This window comes from Carassius gibelio, chromosome B13, assembly GCF_023724105.1.
Source record: "Carassius gibelio isolate Cgi1373 ecotype wild population from Czech Republic chromosome B13, carGib1.2-hapl.c, whole genome shotgun sequence".
Taxonomy (NCBI): domain Eukaryota; kingdom Metazoa; phylum Chordata; class Actinopteri; order Cypriniformes; family Cyprinidae; genus Carassius; species Carassius gibelio.
The window spans coordinates 25,216,571-25,236,570 of NC_068408.1; the positions used below are offsets into that span (position 1 = coordinate 25,216,571).

At 43.9% G+C, this 20,000-nt stretch overlaps 1 protein-coding gene across 8 annotated transcripts in view; it reads right to left on the minus strand.

Annotated features, from left to right (window-relative positions):
- LOC127970125 (girdin) overlaps nucleotides 1-20,000 on the minus strand; it is a 60,049-nt gene that overhangs the window by 16,549 nt on the left and 23,500 nt on the right. For 5 of the 8 annotated variants that reach the window (XR_008156529.1, XR_008156528.1, XM_052572404.1 and 2 more), the window contains exons 9-28: nucleotides 19,053-19,134; nucleotides 18,250-18,408; nucleotides 16,362-16,508; nucleotides 16,004-16,151; nucleotides 15,659-15,828; nucleotides 14,718-14,855; nucleotides 12,167-13,237; nucleotides 11,964-12,091; nucleotides 10,854-10,992; nucleotides 10,609-10,779; nucleotides 10,374-10,535; nucleotides 9,338-9,615; nucleotides 9,102-9,245; nucleotides 8,844-9,030; nucleotides 7,987-8,132; nucleotides 7,768-7,860; nucleotides 3,350-3,552; nucleotides 1,803-1,844; nucleotides 1,367-1,444; nucleotides 301-480 (exon numbers count right to left, since the gene is read on the minus strand). Coding sequence is in view for 6 of the 8 variants with exons in the window: in XM_052572404.1 (XP_052428364.1) it covers nucleotides 301-480; nucleotides 1,367-1,444; nucleotides 1,803-1,844; nucleotides 3,350-3,552; nucleotides 7,768-7,860; nucleotides 7,987-8,132; nucleotides 8,844-9,030; nucleotides 9,102-9,245; nucleotides 9,338-9,615; nucleotides 10,374-10,535; nucleotides 10,609-10,779; nucleotides 10,854-10,992; nucleotides 11,964-12,091; nucleotides 12,167-13,237; nucleotides 14,718-14,855; nucleotides 15,659-15,828; nucleotides 16,004-16,151; nucleotides 16,362-16,508; nucleotides 18,250-18,408; nucleotides 19,053-19,134 (3,866 nt within the window). In the remaining 2 variants the exon portion in view is untranslated. The remainder of the gene's footprint in view (nucleotides 1-300; nucleotides 481-1,366; nucleotides 1,445-1,802; nucleotides 1,845-3,349; nucleotides 3,553-7,767; nucleotides 7,861-7,986; nucleotides 8,133-8,843; nucleotides 9,031-9,101; nucleotides 9,246-9,337; nucleotides 9,616-10,373; nucleotides 10,536-10,608; nucleotides 10,780-10,853; nucleotides 10,993-11,963; nucleotides 12,092-12,166; nucleotides 13,238-14,717; nucleotides 14,856-15,658; nucleotides 15,829-16,003; nucleotides 16,152-16,361; nucleotides 16,509-18,249; nucleotides 18,409-19,052; nucleotides 19,135-20,000) is intronic. The other 3 variants (XM_052572405.1, XM_052572402.1, XM_052572403.1) reach the window with 2 other exon arrangements.

The following is a 20,000-nucleotide window of genomic DNA, read 5'->3' on the forward strand; positions in this document are numbered from 1 at the left end:
ACACACACACACACACACTACTGTTGCTCACGGGTCTAACAGTACACACACACACACAGACACACACACACACACTACTGCTGCTCATGGGTCTACCGGTACACACACACACACACACACACACACACACACACACTACTGCTGCTCATGGGTCTACCGGTACACACACACACACACACACACACACACACACTACTGTTGCTCACGGGTCTAACAGTACACACACAACACACACACACACACACACTTCTGCTGCTCGCGGGTCTAACAGTACACACGCACACACACACACACACACACCTGTGTCCGAGCGGAGGCGAGCGTTGCGGCCGTGGGTCAGGCTCAGTCCGGAGTAGTCCATGGATCCAAACTCCTTCCCGTGCTGAGCTCCGATGGCTTCGTCTGGAGCTTCGAGATGATCCGTGCTGCTGGACCACTGACCCCCGGACACTGCCATCGTCTGCAGCAGGTCGTTCATGGCTGAGACACACACACACACACACACACACACACGCTGAAGGCCTGCCAGATGCATGTGGTCAATATGAGAAAAGACAGATGAAGAAGGACAGCAAGGCTGAATGCAGATGATTAGTGAAGAGATGAAGCAGGACACACTGAAGACATTCACACAAGCTCATGACTGAAGCTGCGCAAGGTGTGTGAGCACACACACACACACACACACACACGTCTCTAATAATACACTAATACTGGAAGTCCAGCACACAGTGTGTTAGCTAACCCTGACATATCACATGTGAGATGTTATCCCTAAACTACCCAATCACTGTCTTCGGTTACTAGCTTCTTGAGTGGACTCTTCAAACAGATCTGACTGTAACTGAACTGAAAAAAACATAATCCATCAAATTCTATTAGGAGTACTACTAGTGCACCATGCATATTTCTTAATATTAAGTCTAAAATGTGTTTTAATGTCACTATTGATGAGGACTGTATGATCTTTGAATAATATCGGTCTTTTAGAGTTCACCTGAAGTATACTTGCAGTAGTTCCACTTTAGCTCAAGTTCCACTTTTAGTTCGCACTTTTAAAGTGCATTAAGCGTAAAATTAGTTGTTCCACTTTAGCAGACTTTAAGTATAGCAGTTTAGTACACTAAAAGTACAACTGCAGGGTATTTTTAAATGTATTTGTAGTATACTAAGCATGAAATAGATGCATTTCAAATACATTAAGATACTTATTTCCCTAGGGTTATGTTTGTGCATCTGTGTCATGGTCACTGAGAGCGAGGACCGTGCAGGTCTGTGAAGTGACTGATGGTGACCGCTGCAGAACACATGGACAGTTCAGAGTGTGAAGAAGAGCGTGATGGATGAGGACGATCAGATGTCTTACACATAGAGCGGCGGTAGACGGCCTTCACTTGGTCTTTCTCCTTGGATCGGTTCCTCATGAACGCAAGCTTTTTCAGTGCTGTCGCCGGACAGACAGCGGGGCAAAGAAACGCAACAAGCAGAAGGAGAGAACAGACGCATGTTAGCATGACAACCAGCGCACCTTCCTGTCAAACTGATGCTCGTACATTAACATGATCACTCAGCTGAACAAACATGGAGTGAAACGTTCACCACACCGTCTGATGCCAACAGGACAACAGCTAATGAGTATTAAAGGGTGCAATGTTCTCGCTGTGTTCTCACACACAGATGAATGAATGACACTGGAGAACTATGGCTGCTGAACTGCAGACACACACACACTCTTTGCATTGCACCTTTTAATAGAGAAGAACACAAGTTTCAGAGTGTTCATGGGCTGACTGACAGCATACCGTTAGAGGAAGCCTGTGTTTGGCTTTTCTCAAATCTCTTCCCTTGGCAAAGCAAGCAAGAAAACAAGAGAGAGTGTCAGGCCAGAACTGCACAATCACACATCTCGTAGGATGTCAAACGTGTGGTGTGTTTGCTGAAATCATTCTCTAGCTGAGCGGTTTTCTGTTGGGTGCGTACAAAATCACGCGAGACTATAAACGGACATTTAACAACTTTCTGTTGCGCTGACTTCACAAATACAGTTTTGACTGGTCACTGTGATGAACAATTAAAGGGGTCATCAACTGAGAAACCCAAATTCCCCTGATCTTTGTACATATAAAAGATCATTGTACTATAAAAATAACATCCTGTAAGTTTCAGAACTCAAAACTTTTTTTTCAGTATTATAGTAGGACTGCACGATAAATCATGATAAATCACAATGATATCCCAATCACTACTGGGCTGGTGTTGGGCGATATGGTCATTTTTCAAATGGTCATATCGTCAGCACGTGAGATCGACGATACACGATATTATCATTCATGGGTGGAGCAAGAGAGAGACTCTTTGTTCCTGTCATAACATAACTATTTGGTGTTTTAAACCGTGCAGGTGCGAGAGAGAGAGAGCCTATGGAATCACCAATAATCTAAAAAAATACTTTCAAACATACTGATAAACTAACTAGCTGGGCAGTTTGATAGCCGAATTATATTAGGCCGCCTAATAAAAATAATAACAGCTATTGTCATTATAATTTAATACATTAATATGAGAATAAGTCTAATATGGTCTTGACTATCGACAGAGACATCTGCTATCGTCGATACCTCTGACTATCATCTATACACGATACTATCATCTATCAGCACAACTCTATACTGGGCAGAAGCTGCGATAGTAATACGCATCTTGTCAGTGAAGCATGGTTGTGTGATCAGCAGTTAATCTCCATCTGAAGGCCAGAGAATCTACAAACAACTGTTAGCCAATCACAGCAGGGGGCGTCTTCTTCCAAGTCTACAATCCTTCACGTCTTATCAATAGGGATGTAAGGATATACTGGTACACGTGAGTATCGTAATATTTAGTTTGATGATACTGTATCGATTCTCAAAAATGGAATATCGAAATTTATCTATTCTACTATTCTAACACAGCATTCTGATTAGGGGGTCAGGACAGAAAATAGCCTGTTACTTCTAAATTTAAAATGTAAAAATCATGATAACATTATAAGTGGACCTCAGTTCATGACCCCTTTAACAAACAAATGATTATTTTGGAAAAGTCATGGGCTAACATAACTGATGACAGGAAACAAAATATGCTGGATGGGATCAAGAGGGACATTCCCTAATTGTATTTCCCAAAGTGTACGAGCAGCCAGACCATGCCTCCGACACACACCTCTGAGCATGTGGAATCAGTGGAAATCCAAGAAAGAATCAGCTAGAACCATTGGGTTCAGTCACTAGCTGAACGTGCTGGAGTGATTCAGGAGTGAAGTGACTGACTGAGTTAACTGCAAGAAGGGAACAGGAGGTGTGCTGATACTCACTGCTGCTGTGGTGGGTGAGATTGTCCTCCAGCGAATTGGATCCAGAGCCGATGGACGAGCTGTCCTGACTGTCTGGCTGCGGCAGCATCAGGAACCCTTCGCTGGACTCTGAGCGGGAGGGTGTCTGCGTGAGAGAGCGCATGCGCTCACGACTCTTTGGCTTGATGAGCTTCCTCATCTTTAGCGCGATCCAGTTGCCCCTCCTGCAGAAACAGCAACTCTTATCATGTGACCTATGTCCTGTAAAGCATCTCGTGCAATCATTCGAAACCCCAAAACACTGCAACACATCAGGAGATTGAAATGCTCAAAGACATTGCAGATCTGAGGTTTTAAACTCTATGGAATAACTTGAGGCTGTATTGTTCCTGTGGTTCTCTGAGCGAGGCATCTGCACTCATCCACAATGACACCTTCAGGTTAATGGGCAGTATATCATTTTTGGAATAATTTTTTAATGATTTATTTTTGCCATTTTATTGTCTTGGGGGGGCGATATGGCTTCAAAATATATCACGGTTATTTTTGGTATTTAATGCTATAACGATATCAATAATTATTCAGTGATTCTTATGCATCCATGAAGATGTTTCTTTAGAGAAAATATGTTTCTCTAGATAAAAGTATTATCTTTTCTATTTTTACCCAGGTGTTGTGAGGATTACCAAGTACACACATAATGTAATGACTGTTTCATAGTGGAAGCCGGAGGGCACCCTTATGCATTGCATAAGTAATTGCAATGAAAAAAAACAGGAAATCTCTAATATGGACAAAGGTATATAGCTATCTTCGGACATCCCGAGTTCAAGCAGGGACTCAAGTTTCGGATGTCCAAAGTGCAACAGCGCTGTAAGCTGGCGCACTGCCCACAAGGCCATTGGTCTAAACATGACCAGTCTATTAAATCAGTGGTTCAAAACCCTGTTCCTGGAGCCCCCAACACAGCACATTTTGCAGGTTTCCTTTGTCTTACACATTTCAGGTCTTGGAGTCTCTACTAATGAGCTGATAACATGAATTGGGTGTTTTTGATTAAGGAGATATGCTAAATGTGCAGTGTTGGGGGCTCCAGGAGCATAGCTGGGAAGCACTGCATTAGCAAGCTCCACCCCTTCCCTACATATTCCACTGCATGGACACAGGTTCACATTCATAATTAGAACCTCTGAGCAGATGAAGATGTAATCGATCACCCCAAGACAACCAGGGCTGAAGTCTAGTCATAACCTCAACTTATCTGGGACAAACACAGTGTCCACTTGTTCAGTCGCCTTGCAACTATTCAGCATTAAGGACACCTGGAATTTCTCTAAGATTTCCCTCCAACATTACATAGGCAAAAGATAACCTCATAGCATTGAGCCAAAACTCATAAGCTTGTGGAGAGAAGCCCAGTTTGCTGCTTCCCATATGTCCTCAACATAGATAGTACTTTCTCTAGCAGAATGAGTTCTCAGCCCTCCTGGCAGAAATAGGCCTTTAACTGAATTAGCTAACCTTATGGTATCTGTTATTCAAGAGGTCTTTGTCCATGCTCCTGGAGACCCACTCTCCTGCAAAGTTTATTTCCAACCTGCTACAACGTATCTGCCTGTATTTTCCAATGGATCCTTTGGACCTTGATTGTCTAGTTCAGGTGAAACTCTGCAGGACAGTGGACCTCGAGGAGCAGGGTTGAAGTGTTAATCTATAAGACAGCTGTTGCCCTTTTAATGCTGTTGCAAACAGAAAAAAGCTTCTCATCTGAAGCTTTGTGCCTGTCCCATCTAAACACACACTCAATGGCCTCAGCGGGAATAAACTGTTCCATCTGTTCTCCTCCACAGAACCGAATAGAGGAAAATGACACACAGGAATTTCTACTCTCAAACAACCTAATCCCAGTTTAATCACCTTAGGAAGAAATGTGGAATTTGGTAGGAAGACAAGCCTTGAGAAATTCTGCATGAATCTGAGGTGGTACTCAAGGTGCATTATCGTAGTGACGTGCCTCCAAGAACTCAATGCAATGCAAGTGATTTATACTTTCTGCATAAGGAAAGAAGACCAGTGCAGTCGCTGTGTAAATGATGAAATTCCCACAGGTGCATGGGTTGTCACTGAATGTACTACATCAATTTATAAAAGTGCATCTGCATAATGGCATTAGCAGTCTATATAAATGTTTAAGCACAACTGTTTATCCTGCACTTTCTGGAGTCCGTGTGCTGCAGGGAGGGCAAATCCCTCTTGATGATGAGTTTAGATGAAAGCTTCACTCTCCGAAGGTCATTATAGACCTAAGAGGTGTGCTGATGCTAATGGAGATGGTGCTTTCTATCTAAGAGAACATCCTTTAGACATCTGGGACCATAAATGTATTAATGTGCCATGCTGTGTATTAAGGATGTGCCAGGACTGTTCTGCAACAAACTGAGCTGTATTTTCCAAAAGTGCTGTGAGCCCAAGTAGATCGTAGAAACCATAGGCACCAACAGTCTTTATGAGGCACTTTGGCTTATGAAGCCTTTGGGAAACACATTAGTGAGGAAGACTAGTGAGCTTAATATCTTTTGAGTTGTACTTTTAATGGGAATGCAATTCTCAGTAGCCCTACTAAAGGCCTAATGTTTAGGATGAGCGAAGATGACCCACAGGCAGATGGAGAAAGTCCTAATATCCAGAGCTTGGAGACAAGCCTGGTGTAGATTACAGAGTTGAATGCTTAACCGTAACCAATTTACAGCAACCTAATATGTCTTGACATCATACAATTTAAGTGGGAGGGGATGGTGTGTTTCGGTGGCAGGCAAACTGGTGAATTGGGGAGTGAGGAGCAAATGTACTCTTTGGCTTGCCTCTCCAAGCATTTTAGAATTAAAGAGTTGGGTTTGAAGGGCAGTAGTTGCCCAGGCTGCATGCTAAATATATAAAAATACCCTGGAGGTAGTTGGTTGCTACCTGGTTAGCATTCCTGTAGTGAAGCCTAAACAGTAGAGCACTGTGCTAAGTCAAATTGTCAAGGTCACAGGTTCAGTTCTCATTGACACCATGAACCGAGAAATATTAAATGCAATGCAATTTGCTATGGATAAAAGCATCACTTAAATGCATAAATATAAATGGGATTCAAGAATCACCTGTGATGTCACTGGGTCACATTTGAGGGCAGTAATCCCACAAAATAAACAACATTTGGATTCCTTGTACCTTCCACTTGCAAAGTTGTTCAAAAACCTAGTGGAAACCACTTTGGTGATTCCAAACAATATTACTCAGAGGAAACCAAATAACATTTGGACTGAACCTTTTACAGGCCACACTCAGAAGTTCCAACTATGAGGGGATGAGAGCAGTATGTTCTAGTTTCTTTCCCTTTGTGACAAGAATAGTGGACATTACTTGTTGTCTAATGAGCCAAGCAAATGTAATTGGGTTCAGTCACTAGCTGAATCAACCTGCTGCATCTGTCACATTGGTTGCACCAACTACGGGTGTAGTGTCAATTCCCAGAATTTCACAGGTTACTGACAGTGTCGGGGTAAATGAACCATCTTCAAGTTCACTTTGATTCCTAACGGGTTTAGATTCTTCATTCATTTCAGGAAAGCCAGAAAGGTCTGGCATGTTATGGGCATAGTGCAAAACTATCGCAAGACTATCGCCTCGAGTGACTAGCCATGACTAGAGCTACAGGCCAGGTATTGTCTAGTCTTAGCGCTGCTTGATGTCTAGCATTGTGGAGAGTGATATTCCCTGGCACAACAAGCCTTTCCCCGATCCCAGTTGTGTTATGGAAGAAATCGGCCTGCATATCTTGCTTTCATCCTTATCAGGGAGATCAAACAAAGCTGCAATAGGGAGTAAGAAGTGAGCTAGTTTCTACAGCAGTTTTGGCTGGAGACCACTCAAATGGTGTTTACAGACATCTTTCATAAAGATCTGTTCAACACTTCAGGTGAAAGTTTGCAGCAAAAAGCGCAGAGCAGACAGCGTGGCCTTAGCAATGGCAAACCATGGTGGCAGATAATGTGTGCATCTCTAGAGCTATCACATCTACGGACACCCATTCACAAAAACTGTGAAAAAACTGAAGAACTAAAGGGATTTGTTTTCGAAATGAAGATATGCTAATTCAGTATATATGGAAGAGGGGGGATACCAGTAACACTGGTGATGATGTGCAGTTTGAAAAGTGGGTATGTTATGTTGGTGCATGGGGTCTTGTATTATCTCTTCTTCTTGTCAATGCTGCTTTTAACTTTTAGGCTATAACTGTTTGAGATGATCCTCTCAATATATCACTTTCATATATGTAGCATTCTGTGTTGAATATAGCCAGTTTGGATGTGGTTTGTGCTCTAAGAGGCAGAGTGTTTGAGTAATGTGAATGATCCACTCCGTGCTGTCCTGTCTCTGTGTACTAGTGTGCTTACCTTCGTGGAGGTGACGGGTCATAAAATTTATACTGATCCATAATCTTCTCCTCAAGTTTCTCTTTCTGTCTCCTCAGTTCATTGAGTTTATCACTGTGTGTGAGAGAGACAGAGAGAAGTAAGCTAGCATCAAAGTGTATCAGCACATAGGAGGTGATGCATGTTTACAGGTAAATAGTTTTAGAAGATTAGGTGTGTAGAAACATGGTGATGTCACACATGTATTGTCTCTGCTCGACGTGGAACAGGTCTTTGCTCTCCATGGTCTGCTCCAGCAGGGTCCGGTTCTGCAGCATGAGGGTCTGGATCTGATCCAGCAAATGCCGGTTCTCTTCCTCTAGGTTCCCCTTCAGCTGACTTAACAACTGCAGGACACATTACACACAAACACCGTTACCCTCCACATCTCTTTGCTTGCAAACAACTATTTAGCTCACCAGATTTATGAGTTTACATGTCCACATGAGAACTTCACATGCTGATGAGATTGGGATGTGTAGAGTCATACACGATTAGTGCCAGGTATAGAGAACGGTTCCATTTTAGAACCGGTTCCAAATCTCCAAGAACTGGGTATTCGATAAGATGTGTGCATTTTATTTCTAGAGTGATTCTGAACAGCAGGAAGGGACAGAACTCGTCTGATCTCAAACTGTTCACTGCTCCGAGCTAGACCTGACTTCTGTCACTTCTGTCACCAGCTTGCAGATAACTACATCAGTACATCCTCAAACACAGCAGGTCTGGTCTTTAGTGAACGTAACAGATGAGAAAGAAAATGCTCTTAGATCTGTGTGTGTTCTGCAGACTAATAAACACACTGTCTGTCGTTAATGTTAATCAAAGAACTAAAGAAAATCACTGATCTGGACTGAATATCTTTAATAACTTCACTCTAGGTTTTATTTATAAAAAGAAAACACAAATCAATTTCTGTACCTGAAATTTGTTTAGTCACATTTATTTCTACTATTGCTAATTGATGTGTTAGATCTATATTTGTCTAGTTGTTTTTGTTGTGGTATTAATGTTCTGCGGGCCCTGACCACAGTCCGTGTGAGGAGGTGAAGCTGTACCTCGCACTGGTTGGTGAGTTTGGTGGAGGTTATGTCCAGCTGCTGGTACTGTTCTTTGAGTTTGGAGAACTCTGCCTCCAGACGCGTCTGCTCCAGCCGAGCCGTGTTCAGCTGACTCTTGAGGCTCTTATGATCTGTCTGCAGGAGCTCGTTGTCCTTCAGGAGCTGCTGGTGTGTGGAGCTCAGCCTGCACACAGGAGAGACGCTGGTGAGAGAGCGTCCTCAGTCAACAGAGACGCTCCTGGTCCTGACACTCACGTGTGGTGCTCCTCGCTGAGCCTCTGGTACTGTGCGGCCGTGTCCTGATGACTCCTGCTGTCAGACATCATCTTCTCTCGCTCTGCTGTGAGCTCTCTCTCCAGCTGCTCCAGCTCGCTCTTCTGCTTCAGCAGCTGATTGTACCTGCACACACACACACACACACACACACACGTTCAGAAACACAGGTGTGTCTGTGGAGTGACCGGTGACTGCTGGCTGTGTCAGGTCTGCACCTGTTCTCCAGACTGCGGTGCTGCAGCTCCAGGCTCTTGTGGCCGCTCTTCAGCTCTCCGTGTTTGCCGATCAGATCCTCGTACTCTAAAGCCTGTCTCTCGTGCAGCGCAGACAGCTTCTCGTGGTCGTGCAGCAGCAGATCGTAGACCGAGCGCAGCTCTTCCTTCTCTCGAATGGCCACGTCCCTCTCGCTCTCTGTGCCGGACTGCTGCGTCTGCAGCTGAGCATTCTGGGACATGAGAGCGGCGCTCTGAGAGTTCAGCGTCGAGTTCTCCACCTGCCAGAGCATCATAAACTTGTTTAGCTCAAAGTGCGCTTCTGGTAAATGAGCACACCGCATCGACTTAAGAGCTGCAGATCGTTTTGTGCAACTCCCAGGGGCCCGAAAGCTTTTACGACCAAACTCCTGTTACATTCACAAGGAGAAATATCCACCATACCCTTTCTGTAAAGATGCGTTCACACCAAAAGCTAGTTTAATTATTTGCTCGATTACATACAAAGTTAATGCAAAGATGAAAATTAGCGGAGGCGAAGTGAATGCCACAAACACGCTATATACGCCTCAAATACATCTTCTGTGAGTTCAGAAAACTAGCATGATGTGTTTTCACACAAGCCAATTAGTGAAGAGCTTACTGACATGTCTGGTTGTAGGACGGAAGCGTCTGAGTTTACGTGGTGAGAAGAAATCTCTAGCATTAATTCTGATCATACTTGTCTTGAGAAATGATGACCGCTTGACGTTCGTGGTAGGAGACGTCCCACTGCAGGACTGTACACCCAACCTTCAGAGGTCAAATCTGACCGCGACGGACATTAATCGGCTGTCTGTGAACATGTCAAACCAGCGATCAACGACTACAGATTGTAGCCTAGGATTACAGGAATCTTTTAGGATTTTCAAAATTTGTCTCAGACAACCAAATTGTGACCAGAATCGCACAGTGTAAGCCGGGCTATATAAGATGCAAATATTCGCTGTGTAAAGTGCACAGAGCATTACAGCAGTGTTGTGTGAGGAGTGTCTCTGACCTGTAGTTTGGCATTCTGTGTTTGTAGCGTGGTGTTGTTCTCCTGTAGGGACGCGGTCTGTCTCTGAAGAGCCAGGATCTGTGCCTGGAGATTCCCGCTCTGAGACTCCAGCTGCTTCAGCTGCGTCCGGAGAGCCTGCTTCTCTGCTTGGAGAGTGGCGTTCTGGACAAACATCAGCCATGTGAACCGTGTTGCTAACATAAAGATGTTCTGACAGCCATGAGCCAGTACTTACGTTCCTCTCCACCTCTATGAGTCGGTCTTTGAGCTTCAGAAGCTCTCGCGTGGCCTCCTGACTCTCCTTCTCCCATTTGCTCTGAGTGTCCTCCCGTCCTCTCGCAGGCGAGCTCTGAGCCGAACACTCCTCCTCCTGACGCTGACGCAGAGCCTCGTAGTTCTTCTTCACCTGCGGTGGACAAAACCAGGTTTAATAAACACACAATCTGCAGTCAAGCAGCCACACAAAGCCTGACGCCCGACCGTTTTGAGCTCGTGCCGCAGCTGCTGGTTGAGGTTGGAGGACTCCTGCAGTCGGGCTTCTAGAGCAGCGATCTTCTCCACTTTGATCTCCAGAGAGGACTTGAGAGTGGACTCCAGCTTACACTCCAGAAGCTTAAACCTGACACAGAAGAAACACAGCGTCACGCAGGTGACATGATGACTCCGGCATTCCTCTAAATCCATGTTGAGCACTAGTTACTGAAGTGATGTTACAGTATGAACATTTCTTATCACGATTACAGTGACCAAAATGATCACATTTATCAGTATCACAGTTAAAATGTTATTGTGGTATTGGCATAGTTAAAAGATGCTGGAAATGTTCAAAAAGTACGTACACGTTAATTATTTCAAGTTTTATATTTAAAATGAACAAACAACACATAAAATTATCTTTTGTTTGCATAAACACTAAAACAATATCATTACCAATGATGTCTGGATTTTAATTGAAAGCATGACTGACAACAGTTTATCGAATAGCATATAACAAATATTCAAATAAAGCTGGTTAAAATGGTTAAGCTTACATTTCAGCCTTTCAATGAAAGGGTTAAGTCAAAATGATAATTGATTAATCAATGATTGTATGTATTTTGTCTGCTCCATGAATCTCCAAATTATTTAAATGTGTAGAATCAACATAAGCTTGTTTTTCATCAAAATTCAGGTGTGTTGTCCAGACAGAAGCGGCACACAGACTGAGTGTAATGTACGTGTCTGACAGCAGGTGGCGCTGATGGAGCAGCAGACTTACAGCTGTTTCCCGTAAAGAACACTAGTTTATTAGGTATTACATAGAGTGAAGATGAAAACAAAATCATTTCTGAAGACAGTCAGAATCTTCAGAGGTACAATAATATATTAATTCTGAAGTTCCCTCATGAAACCTCCCAGCTTTTCTGCCAAGTTTTCACACGAAACTACTCTGTGTGCTGTGACTGTTCCTGAAAACGGTATTTATTCAGTTGTTTAAATCACGGTAATCAAATATGGTTTTAATGATAATTAAATCTGAAATGGTAATGCTGACTGTGGGGAATTTTGTCATGATTTCTCTTTCCATCCCTAACTGCATGTGTGAATCACCTGTCATCAGAGCTCTCTTCATCACGCAGAAGCCCCTCTTTATCCAGGCCGATCTTCTCCAGCTCATGGGTCAGCTTCTCCAGGTCATTGTTAATCTGCTGGGTCTTTAATTTCTCATTGACAAGCTCCTGCATCAGGAAACATCACAGTAAGAGTCACGCAAGCAATCCACGGTCGAGCATGCATCAGCTAAACCGGTTTACCTCTCTCAGAGTGACCAGGGTCTTCTTGTCTATGGTTGCTTGTTTGACCAGTTCTTTATTGTCCTTCTCCAAGTCTTTGACGCGGCCACAAGTGTCTTTGAGAGCGGTGAGCTCCTTGCCCAGCGTGCGGTTCTCCTTCTCGAGGTGAGAGATACGCAGGTTGTCTTCATCGAGTCTGGAGTCTTTGATTTCAGCCTGCTGTCGCAGCCGCTTGTTCTCCTTCTCCAGCTGCTTCTGGTCTCTCTCCAGCTGGTTGTTCTCCTGCTCCAGGGCCGTGTTCTCCTGCGCCAGCTGCTCCAGACCTTTGCTGGAGATCTTCAGCTCCTCCAGGCTCTGCTGCAGGCTCTGGTTCTCCATCTCCGTGTCCTGCAGTTCTCCCTGCAGCTGCTGAATCTTGCGGCTGCCGCTCTCCAGGGCTTTCTGGAGCCGCTGGTTCTCTGCCTCCAGGCTTTGGTAACTGACTTCCAGACGCTCGTTTTTTTTGGACGAAGCCTTCAGGAGCTCGAGACTCTTCTTGAGCTGGGTTCTCTCGCTCTCCAGCTCTTTGTTCTCCAGCTCCAGCTGAGCAGCCTTTGCTCCGGTGGACCGTAAAGACTCCACCATGCGCCGGAGCGCCAGGTTTTCTTCATCCAGCTGAGTGTTCTCCTTCTCCAGCACCTCCAGCTGATAGGAAACGTTCCTCAGACCGTCCGCCGCTTTCTTCAGTTTCCTGCTCTCTGCTTCCAGCTCAGCGTTCTCCTTCTCCAGCACCTCCACCTTCCCACAGGTGATGGAGAGAGCAGCGAGACGCTTCTGCAGACTCTCCTTCTCTCGCTCCAGTCGATGGACCTCCATCTCCAGCTCCTCGGCTCTTTCTCCTTTCTCTTTATAGTGCTCCAGGTCTTTGCGAAGTTGTTTGCGCTCAAACTCCATCTTGTTGAGCTTGCTGCTGGTCTCTTTGATGGACTCGTGCAGGACGCGGTTTTCTTTCTCGATGTCTTTGACGCGAGCCTCGGCGCTGACCTGAGAGCGCTGTCTGAGAGAGGCGATGGTCTGGTTCAGATGATCATTCTCCTGCTCCAGACCCTTCACCTGCGTCACCACCACACACAGTGTGTCAGAGTTAAATAATCCTTTAACTCCTAGATCATTCATCTGATATACAGGAAAATCCAATCAGATCATGCTCGTCTTCCAGTCATGGAGTTCAAGATGATCAGCTAAACTGTTCTTGAATAAGTTGCTAATGAATTAGATGAAGAGTGTGCTGAAGCCTTGTTTTGTTGGATTCAGTGGGATGCTGAGTTAATCAATACCTAAATTTACCATCTCGGCCATACTGAGTTTTGTCATGCAATACTGCATTTTATTATTGCATTAAAGCATCATTACAAAACTTGGTATGTGTCATCATCAGCACCACACCTCAAAGAAGGGCTGGGTTATGGCTTCAGATTTAATCAATTAATTCAAATTGAATGTTTTGCCATGAGTTTTTTTTTCTTTCTAAATCAAGTAATTAGAAATATTACCAAACATTAGAATTAGACAGTGTGACAGTATGATAATGATAACAATAAAGAGAAAAGACTGATAAAACTGTATGTCAGAGCACGTGATCAAGTTCTGTTAACTTGAGCGTAGGGTTTTTAGAATGCCATTTCACGCAGGAGACACAAGCTGAACATATAATATGTATAAGACAGGTTTGTACAAGATGTAATTATTGTAGTTGTACAAAAATGTTAAAGTGATTGGTTTAATATTTTCATAATGTGTGGTGCACTTAACTAGAGGGTTAATAAAGGAAAAGTTACTTCAATTATGTTATTACATTTTTACTTGATTAGATAAAAACTGTAAAAATCAAGATCTAGTTTTTTGGCCATATCACCCAGCCCTACTCAAGAATCTTTTTTTCTGTAGAAAACTGTTAAACTGAAAGTTCTAAAGTGTGCTTGGGAGTTTGGAGTATGGAGTAATGTTGAACCAATGGTTCCTCTGCAGGTAATCGTCAGCTTTTATGCTCTCTCTGTCGCTAACATGTAAAAGTCTTGCTTCAGTGTTGCTGTAAGCAGTTCACTAACCAGTATACTACATGACATCCTGTCTTAACAGCACACACAGAGGTGTGTCTCTACAGGAGAAAGCCTTGGGCACACACAGGTCAGTGGTTTAGTGCTAGATCGGCGTTGTTGGGGGCTCATGTTTGTGTTTGTGGTGGATTTATGACTGATTCACATGCATGCTGCAGCATGTCCGAGTATGTCTCAGCAGTGTGTGTGTGTGTGTTTGTGTGTGTGTGTGTGTGTGTGTGTGTTTGTGTGTCTGAGTGTGTGTGTGTGTGTGTGTGTCCAGTGTGTGTGTGTGTGTGTGTGTGTGTGTTTGTGTGTCTGAGTGTGTGTGTGTGTGTGTGTGTCCAGTGTGTGTGTGTGTTTGTGTGTGTGTGTGTGTGTGTGTGTGTGCGTGTGTGTGTGTGTGTCCAGTGTGTGTGTGTGTGTGTGTTTGTGTGTGTGTGTGTGTGTGTCCAGAGTGTGTGTGTGTGTGTGTGTGTGTGTGTGTGTGTGAGCACCTGTCTGTCAGAGTTCTGCTGCAGTGTCTCCAGTGTTTTCTCCAGCTGTCCCTTCTCCTTCAGCAGATCTGTGCTCAGACTCTCAGCGCTGCGCAGACTCTCTCTGTCTGCGGTCAGCTCCGCCTGCAGCTGCTCCAGCTGCACAAACACACACACGCTTCATAAACTCATCACATCCTCATCAGCTGATCAGATGTGCCAGCGCTGACATATGCACACACTCATAATGAGCAATCAAACTCGTATGAGCGGCTAATGCTCTACAAGCAGCTTAACTGCACCCAAATCAGATTTAAACTCGGATTACTCGCTAATGAATATGATCCTGCATTTTAACCCATTCTGTTCAAACGGTTCTCCTTTCTTTGTGAGGAAGCTAAGTAAAGCCACACCAGAATAGACTCATTTACTTCCTGTTTACTAATCCTGGTCTCATTGTGAATGATTCATCAGTGCAGGAAGAAACTTCTGCTTATCCTTCATCAGAATCTAATCACTCTAATTTTACAGTTTTTTTCAACTGCTTACACATCTTTCGTTTCACAGTTTGTGAAAGCTGTCAGTCAAACAGCAGCAGCACACACCAAATCTGTAAAACATTACACTAATTCTCAGCCTTTGACTCAGTTTGCAATTTCATAAAACACTGTTTGTAAAATCACACAACACACAGTTCTCTGTGTGACACACAAACATCTAGCAGGAGTTAATATTACGGTAAAGGTGTTTGCAAATGTCTTGAATGCAATGCTTCATTTTGCAAGATATGTGAACCATTTTACATGTTGTGTGTGCAGTTCTTGGATTTGTGAGTACAGTTTTGAAAAAAGAAGCAAAGTTTTGAAAATGTAAGCAGCTGAAACCATCATTCTCTAAAGTCAAGTCTCACAACTTCTCACACATTCTGTTTTCAAATGTGAGACCTGTGTTTGAACTCTGACCTGCTGGCTGAGCTTCTGGTTGTCTTTTTCCAGTCGGAGGCGTGCGCCGCTCTCACTGGAGGCCTTCAGCTCCTCCACGCTCTTCAGCAGCATCTGATTCTCCTTCTCCAGCTTCAGCAGCTGACTGGACGTCAGCTCGTTCACCTCGTGACCCAGAGACTTCTGCGGCACTGCACACAACACACAACAGCTCTCAGAGTCACGCTGACAGTCCCAGACACCAGCCTCTCGTCAGACTCAGAAAACATCCTGGATCTGGGTCACTTCACCATCTTGGCAAAGCATCATAATCAGGGATTTGTCAGTAAATATGGCCACATGCAGCGGTCTGCGGGCTGAGCGTACCATCAGAGAGCTCAGGTGTGGTCTTGGAGAGCTGCTCCAGCTCCCAGCCCAGATGTAGAGACTCGTCCATGCTCTGTTTCTGGGCCACCGCTAGCGTCAGGTTCTCCTCCAGCAGCTCCTCCATGCGCTTCCTGTCCATGTCTCGCTCCTGAAACACAGCAGCCCCAATCTGACTAGATACATCACACCATTTAACCTGAATATAACAACACATGCACAACATCGCTGAGGTAAAAACATTATTCATTTCACATAATAATAATAATTTGGAATAATTAGAAATTGAGGACATAATAATGAGGTGCTATATAGTGCTGTATCAATGGACTAAACATTTGATGGCTCTGTGCTCTCTCACCATCTCCATGTCATGGATCTTGTTTTTAAGCTGCAGATTTTCCTTCTCCAGCTCATGATGTTTATCAGATCGAGCTCTGGATGACTCCAGCTGATCCTCCAGCATGCTCTTGGTCTCCAGGAGAACCTGATAGTCCTCTTTCAGTTCCTACATGTACACATATAAGCAATTACAGCCAGAAAAATCCCAGCATTCCGTTTTGGAGAATCGATACAGTATCGGCAAACAAAATATCAGGGAACTCACATATATCGATATTTTCTTACACCCCTAATGAACACACACAACCAACAACCACCATGGCATTCCCAGCATTCCCTTATGAACACACACAATCAATTACCTCCACAACATTCCCAGAATTCCCTTGTGAACACACAAAATCAATAACCTCCACAATATTCCCAGAATTCCCTCATGAACACACACAATCAACAACATTCCCATAATTTCTTAGTGAACACACACAATCAACAACCACCATGGCATTCGCAGCATTCCCTTGTGAATACACACAATCAATAACAGCCATGGCATTCCCAGCATTCCCCCGTGAACACACACAATTAATAACCTTCACAACATTCCCAGAAATTCCCCCGTGAACAAACACAATCAATAACCTTCACAACATTCCCATAATTTCTAAGTGAACACACACAATCAACAACCGCCATGGCATTCCCAGCATTCCCTCGTGAACACACACAATCAACAACCGCTATGGCATTCCCAGCATTCCCTCGTAAACACACACAATCAACAACCGCCATGGCATTCCCAGCATTCCCTCATGAACACACACAATCAACAACCGCTATGGCATTCCCAGCATTCCCTCGTGAATACACACAATCAATAACTGCCGTGGCATTCCCAGCATTCCCTTGTGAACACACACAATCAATAACCTCCACAACATTCCCAGCATTCCCTCCTAAACACAAACAATCAATAACCTCCACAACATTCCCAGCATTCCCTTGTGAACGCACAAAGTCAATTATATCTACGACATTCCCACCGTTACCTCGTGAGCACATACAATCAATAACCTCCACAACATTCCCAGAATTCCCTTGTGAACACACAAAATCAATAACCCCCACAACATTCCCAGAATTCCCTCATGAACACACACAATCAACAACCTTCACAACATTCCCATCATTTCTTAGTGAACACACACAATCAACAACCGCCATGGCATTCCCAGCATTCCCTCGTGAACACACACAATCAACAACCGCCATGGCATTCCCAGCATTCCCTTGTGAACACACACAATCAACAACCACCATGGCATTCCCAGCATTCTCTCGTGAATACACACAATCAATAACTGCCGTGGCATTCCCAGCATTCCCCCGTGAACACACAAAATCAATAACCTTCACAACATTCCCAGCATTCCCATGTGAACAAACACAACCAATAATCTTCACAACATTCCCAGCATTCCCTTGTGAACACACACAATCAATAACCTCCACAACATTCCCAGAATTCCCTCATGAACAAACACAATCAACAACCACCGTGGCATTCCCAGCATTCCCTAGTGAACACACACAAACAATCAATAACCTCCACAACATTCCCAGCATTCCCTTGTGAACGCACAAAATCAATTATATCCACGACATTCCCACCGTTACCTCGTGAGCACATACAATCAATAACCTTCACAACATTCCAAGTATTCCCTTATAAACACATACAATCAACAACCGCCATAGCATTCCCAGCAATCCCTCGTGAACAGTGAACACACACAATCAATAATCTCCACAACATTCCCAGCAATCCATCGTGAACACACACAATCAATTCTCCCCATGACATTCCCAGCATTCCCTCCTGAACACATGTAGTGATGTGAACGCACCTCCACTCTGGTCCTGTAGAACTCAATGTCATGGAGTTTCTCTTTGTAGCGTGTCACTTCACTCTCCAGTTTGTCCACCCTGACGGCCTTCTCTCGGAGCGCGTCCAGCTCATCCCGATACGCCCGCAGTGACCGCGCGTCACAGAGCAACTGCAGGTTCTGACAAACACACAAACACCTTTATACGTCTTGACATCTGTTTCTTACTACAGTGAAGTTACATTTTTGGATTAGACAAAAATAAAACATCTGCTTTTATTTGGACAGCCCAAAGAATATTTATCTATATCTATCTGCTCCATACACGGCAGCATGTCTGCCATCTTAAACTAGTCGACATTTACGATGCTGCTCATCAGTCACAGTTAAAAAACAATTTCTATTGGACATGCCACAACACTGCAGCATATGACTGTAAGAACATCACATATCTATGGTAGGGTTATTTGATGATCAATCATATTTATCAGTCTTTTAACCTATATATATTAGACATCATAATGGTAAACTAAATGCAAGACTTTTAGATATAGATATTCATATGGGCTCTGGGATCAGGTTTGGAAAACTTAATTTAGATCCTGGTATTCCACAGAATGAGGGTCTGTTGATGCCATGGATCAGACAGCGTCTGTAAATACATGTGTGATGATCGGCTGAGCTATTACTGGCTGTGTAAAGCTGTGGCGTGTAAGTGGTTAAAGGAATTACTGTAGTCATTACACATCAGGACTTGCAATTAAGAGGACAGAGATTTAGTTAAGCTCAGTGTCACTCAGGAGTGTGATGTAGAGACGCCTCACTTCCTGCTGCAGTCTCTTGACCTCGCTCTCCGTGTGCTCCAGCTCCTGTCTGCAGTCCAGCAGCTGCTCGCTCTTCTCCTCTCTGAAACACACAGCCGATCGAGCAGTTAGTCTGCAGAAGCGGGTTAATGATGAGGTCACTGAAGCTGTGAGAATCCTACTGTACCACACTTAAGATGAGGAAACTTTACTGGAGACCAAATGAGAGCGGTGACTACATTTGATAAACTGCACAGAAACTAAAAGAATCTTGTTAGTGATCAGTGGGGAAGAGGAAGTGGAGCTGTGCGGTTCTTTTATGGCACACAGATTAAAATAGACCGTCCTCCTTTACCCTGCAGTGAAAGACACAAGAACAGAAGCCAGGTAAAGAGCAGTGTCCTCGTTCTGATGTGCAGAATCATCCTGAACACTTCCACAAGCGCACGGGACACTGTGTGTGTGTCTAAACCTCTCACCTGTCTCTGAGACTAGGGTAGGGAACCCAAAATCACTTCAATAAATCTTGAGTGGGTCAATGAATCATTCCAAGATTTTGATTACTGTCTAAATATTTATTCTTCTGAAATGTGAGAGAACTACAACCAACCTCCATTAATAAAATCAAATAAAACCAGAGGTCTGAATTTATCCAGAACGCTGCAGCTCTATTCTGCACACACAGCTCTTATCCAGTCCAGATATTCCTGTAGCCGGATGATTTTTGTTCAGTGTTTTGCAAAAAGAGACACAGAATAAATATGTTTGATATCTGAATATTTGATTTTATTTAACCACATTGATATTGATAAGAATTGGAATTGATCAAACAACGATACCCCGACTACTGATTATTCAGTTAGAGTAACAGTCTCCCTTTACAAATGTCCTGAGCATGTCAACGGTTATTAATCAAACTTCAGGAGTGTTCCAGCTCTTTCTCAAGTTCTCCTGTGAGTTACAGCAGAT